This window comes from Lithobates pipiens, unplaced genomic scaffold (genome assembly GCF_037356315.1).
Source record: "Lithobates pipiens isolate NorthernLeopardFrog02 unplaced genomic scaffold, aLitPip1_a1.2 Scaffold_10, whole genome shotgun sequence".
In the NCBI taxonomy this organism is placed as follows: Eukaryota; Metazoa; Chordata; class Amphibia; order Anura; family Ranidae; genus Lithobates; species Lithobates pipiens.
Genome location: NW_027507686.1, coordinates 54547730 through 54553243, shown reverse-complemented (window position 1 = coordinate 54553243; position 5514 = coordinate 54547730). Strand labels below are relative to the sequence as shown.

Genomic DNA, 5514 nt, shown 5'->3' with positions numbered 1-5514 from the left:
GTGCTGTAATGTCTCAATTGGCTGTCCTGTACCCCATGATGGATGTGTCATCATAGGTCAAAGTTCTTTTCCACAGTAAACACGGAAGTCCGCCGGGCGAACGGCGCCAATAGTCCGCCGAACGGGCGGCCCGCGAACAGCCAAAATTTGCCGCAAAACGACCACCGGGCGAAACCGCTCGGCCATCACTACCTGCCAGTACTCGGTTACCCCCAGGACTTCCCTACCTACCAGAGTTCAGGGAATAGTTGATATCCGGTCCTTGGACTTACACAGGAAAATATAATCTAGCAAAGCAGGGCAGACAAACGGGCAGCTTCATCAGGTATTTCAGTCTATCACAAGCATGAGACTGAAAACATGGCTAGCTTAAATCAGGTTTGGTCTCCACAAAAAGTCTGGCAACATAATCACCTTAGAAAATAGAAAGAAACCCTGTGCCAAAATAATATATATATACTTTAAAAAAACTCAAGAATATTCTATTGCTGCTCCCCTGAAAAAAGAGAATACAGTATCGCCCCCTACAGGCTATTCATAACATAATCACCTTGCAGGTGGACAGACAGACAAGGAGGATGCCATAGGTAAAACCAGGATTCTGAAAGGAGGAGCAGGAGCGCTAGACGCTTCTGAAATTGCCCTGTTGTAGTAGTGATTTCTCGCAGCCTCATGTAATATGTCTCCAGTCTATGACAGTCTCTTCCCCAGTCTGAGTCATACACGTATATCCCTTTGGCCCAAGTTGCTAAAGACTAACCCTCTCCCAACAATTAAAATCCCTTCCCAGATATTTGCCTTGATACACGGTTTCCCCTAGGGGCAGGACTTTTCAGGCATAAACTGTGAGACATACAATCATGTAGAAAAAAAAATAATAATCACAAAATACATATATACATAGTAATAATAATAATTATATATATATATATATATATATATATATATATATTTATGGTCAAAACCCTTCGTCCTGAAGGTATGGAAGGAAAACATAAACACGCCACATGACGAACAACATAAAATAGACCTGAAGTGTGCCCTGGTCTGCAGTAAGGTAAACCCAGTTGAGCTGGGCAGTGAGCCCTGTGCTACTGGGCGGTATGCTAAGAGAAGGGCGCATACCTGAAGAAAGTAATGGTTGTTCCTGTAGAGAAACTTGTTTTTTGAGTGCTGTGAGAAAGGGAAATGGGTGGGAGGGTACCGCGCACTGGAATCGACACTGAACGGTGTGCGAGGTCTGATTATATACCCTCCGGGCTCCTCCCATAATTACGGGCCACCATACTGGCCCTCTTATTTATGGTCAAAACCCTTCGTCCTGAAGGTATGGAAGGAAAACATAAACACGCCACATGACGAACAACATAAAATAGACCTGAAGTGTGCCCTGGTCTGCAGTAAGGTAAACCCAGTTGAGCTGGGCAGTGAGCCCTGTGCTACTGGGCGGTATGCTAAGAGAAGGGCGCAAAAGACTTGGTTTAGGGACAAAGTAGTTTATTATAGTAAGACAATAGGTTTTAGAGAGCAAGGCCGCGGAAGGCTTGAGCCATTTCTGACTGTGGGTCGGGAATGTACTGAGCGAAGCAAGTGGATTTCCATCTTCCCAATTTCCTGATTACGTGTGCTGGAACTCCGTTGCGTGAGGCTGCTGATGCTGCTCCGATACGAAAAGAGTGTCCTGAATAACGAGATGGGTCGAGGCCTATATTGCGTAGGAGGATTTTGACATGGCTGATAAACTGATTACAGCTACGGTAAGTGGTTTAACCGGGAATGGTAGTAACGGGCTGTCGGGTGATGGATCGGATAAGTGCTCTAGTAATTGGTCCAAGACGGCCACGGGGCACCAGGTATTGGAGGTTTTAAAAAACTTGATGTCCGTCCCTGGGCCCACCTGTTGTGTTTTAGATACCTCTAAATGTAAAGTGAAGAAGGTTTGGTGGCGAGTGAGGTGCCGTCTGCATAGCTTCTTACCGCTAGAGCTGGTGACTGTAAATTCGCTGGGGCGCAGAAAACCATAGAAGGCTAGGTAAATGGCTGCTTTAATGACCAGGCTAGGAAAAGGGCCAAAAGGGGAACGAGAGAGGAAGAGTGATATCTCACGAAAGATGGTGCCGGTCACAGGAAGACGTTTGCTGCTGACTGGCGGCTGCTGTTTGAGGATACCACGTAGAATTGTCTTGACTGCATGAGCGGCGAATAAGGACGGTTTGGCGGGGTCTTGCAAAGAAATAAAATGTTGGATGCCTGCCAGATAGAGTCTGATAGTGTTGTGAGCCAAAGTCATCTGCGTGTGGCAGTATGAAATGAAAGCGAGGATATGATGGAGATCGCCTGGGCTCGCCCCGGGAAAGGCTGCTAGGAATCTGTTGTACATTTTCCAGGCAGCACGATAGGCCTTGATCGTGTTGTGAGATAACGAAAGGTTAATGAGCTTGGTAGCATTGCATAGGTACGGATTCAATGAAGAGTTAGCTGAGACCAGTGTGGGATAGTAGTCATGGTTGGGTCGGCTCCAGGTTCCTGTGAAAAGAATGATTCGAAATTAAGGCGGGACAGGGCATCAGCTAAGGTATTACACTTGCCTGGGATGTGGATGCAGAGAAGATTAAACTGGTGCTGAAGGGACAATTGTACCAACCTGCGAAGAAATGCCATTATGGCCAGTGACTTAGAACGGCCTTTGTTTATGATGTTGGCTGTGGCTTGATTGTCTGTGACAACCGTAACTGTCTGTCCTGTCCAGCTACTGCCCCAGGCTTGTGCTGCAGCCACTATAGGATATAGCTCGAATAGCGAGGATGATAGATTGAAGCCGGGGATTGCGAGAATCTCTGGCGGCCATGGGCCTGCGAACCAGTGACGGTCAAAGATCGCTGCAAAGCCTGTGGAGGCTGCAGCATCAGTGACTATCTGGGGTGAAGAGGAGGATACTGATGGGATAAACATTGAGATGCCGTTCCAGTTTGCTAAGAAATTGTCCCACATGTTGAGATCGGCTGTTGCTGCTTGATCTAGCCTGAAGACACGGTCGGGGTCTTGTACTTGGGAAAGAAATACCAAGAGGCGGGAGACAAAAGATCGACCCTGGGGGATGATCCTTACCGCGAAGTTGAGCATCCCGAGCAAAGACTGGAGTTGTCTCTTGGTGCACCCTTGTGTAATCGTAAAGGTATGGATGACCTCCCTGATGCGGGTTAGTTTGTCGAGGGGTAAGCTAGCCTGCATGGTTTGAGTATCGAGGATGATACCCAAGAAGGTGAGGCGTTGTGCGGGGCCTTCCACCTTCTTCTCCGCTATGGGTACATTGAGTTTGGCAAAAACTTCTCTAAGGCTATTAAGATCTACTGGAGATTCCCCGGGTTCCTCAATAAGCAGAAAGTCGTCCAAGTAGTGGATCACTTTCTGACAGGACGCGTGGTGTGAAAGGATCCAGGACAGGCACTGGGCGAACGTGTCGAAGAGCCATGGACTGCTTTTGGAGCCGAAGGTCAATTTCGTGGCGAAATAGTACTGGTCCTTCCATTTGACACCGTGCCATTGCCATAGGCATGGATGGATCGGTAATAATTTAAAAGCGTCCACGATGTCGGCTTTGGACAGCCAGGCGCCAGCTCCTAAGCGGAGGATGGTTTGGATGGCAAGGTCTACGGAGGAGTATTTGAGACCGAATTCCTCTGAGGGTATAAGGGAATTTAAACTAGGTACGTGAGAAAAATGAGGCGCGGACAAATCATAGACTAAACGAAGTTTATTTGAGAATTTCCCTTTCACAAGCCCGATAGGGCTGACTCTCCAAACAGAAAAAGGTGGGTGTGAGAAGGGGCCGATCATGTATCCCCGATCAAGTTCATTTTGTAGCAAGGTGTTGATCGCTTCTTCGTCTGTGGCTGCTGACCGAAGATTTCTGCATTCGTGGGTGGTGTCTGGGAGAGTGATAAACCCCGTGTGGAAACCTACAGTGAAACCCTGTAGTAGGAAGGCTGCTAGTGAGGGTGATGGGTGTGAAAGGAGGTAGAAGTGCAGCCATCCGATGTGTATGCGGCTCAGTCATGTGTGGTTAGGTTTTTTGATCCCGCAGGCGATTCTGGGGTGAGCTTGGTGGCAAGTGAGGCAGACGTGGAGGAGTCTGCATTGAGGGAAATGGCAACCCCCGATATTGAAGTTGTTGCAAATTTGAGCTCCTCCTAGCGTTTTAATGGGTCGACCTAACTTGTCCTCTTGTGGGCGCTGTGTGGATGTACCTGCGCTCTGAGCTGTGTTTGAGAAGGGGGGAAAGTACGGGGGGCGTCTGCCCTCGTTTTCCGAACACCAGCTAGTTGTGTGGGTGGCCGACTGGCAGTTGGTGCACAGTGGGGAGCGTAGTCCCGCAAAATGGCGACAGAATAGTTCTGTATCGACTGCGCTCCAGTCGGTAGCCAACTGAAACTGACTGAGCCTGGCAGCAGCTTTGGCCGAAAAGGAGCGGTGGTAGTCGTAGAACGCGCTCCCTCCATACCTATAACCTAGATCCGTCACTGCGTGTAGATACAGATCAAGTTCTTCCCTTTTGTTGGGGTTGAGGGAGCAAATTATGTCTCTAACCATACCAAAGGCGAGCACGAACTCAGTGACTGTGAGCTTACGTGCGAGCCTACGGTCTTTCGCTTTTAGAACGACGGAGACATCCCCCCATGTATAGGCTTTGTTCTCCGCTGCATCGTGAACCGAAATAAGGAGGGACGCGAGATTGACGTCCCGGCCATCTAAAATGTCCTTCCTAATGTTAGCTGGGACGAGATGTGCCGGGAAGATGGTGGAGCTGTACTGGGGCGTACCTAACGGTATTGGCATGGGGGTGGTAGTGGTGGGTGACGTGGGGAGCACTTGTCGTTCTTCCAGAGACACTACTCTGGTCTGGACATCGGAGACTGTTGAAGACAGTGAAACCACTAAGGAGTGCAGCTGAGCAACTGCTGATGCAATGGAGTGTAGGGACGCCTGGGAATCTGATGGGGCTGGCGTAGATGGTGGGAATAGCAATTTGAAGAGTTCGGCTTTTCTTGCTGTAGCCGGGAAGGGGATATCCCTGCGTCGTAGTTCTGCCGTGAGTTTCGGGATGGTCCAGGCTCTGTAGAGCTGTCCGTCACCGTTGGTTGAACCCGCCCCAGGTGATGACGGGTCGGGGGAAGAGATGTCGCTGCCGGCCAACGACATGGTGTCCACTAAACGAGAGGGGAAATGCATATGTTTTAAGAAAAGGTTGGGGATACAGGAGGGGACAGAAAGGTACTTCGAGGAAAGCATAAAGTAGGAAAATCAGGGGGAGTGACAGCCATAGCGACAGTTGGTTTGCACTTGAGCGCTGTTTGAGTGAAACAATTTATTATAACTCATAAGAATGCGTGACACCGAGGTGAGCCAGGAGGTGACTGGCTAGGTAACCGATAGCTCGGGTGTCCGACTGTGCTCGGCACAGACTAGTGCACCAGAATCCCCGGGGCGAACCGGGGAAGGTAACGGAAGTCTGGT

The 5514-nt window shown here is 49.3% G+C and overlaps 1 protein-coding gene across 1 annotated transcript; it reads right to left on the bottom strand.

The window, feature by feature from the left end:
* Positions 1–1931: 1931 nt before the first annotated feature.
* LOC143941699 (uncharacterized) lies at positions 1932–4848 on the bottom strand. The gene has a single exon (XM_077463347.1). It carries the CDS (start codon positions 3835–3837, stop codon positions 2464–2466), a length of 1374 nt encoding a protein of 457 aa, XP_077319473.1. The 5' UTR covers positions 3838–4848; the 3' UTR covers positions 1932–2463.
* Between the last annotated feature and the right edge of the window lie 666 nt (positions 4849–5514).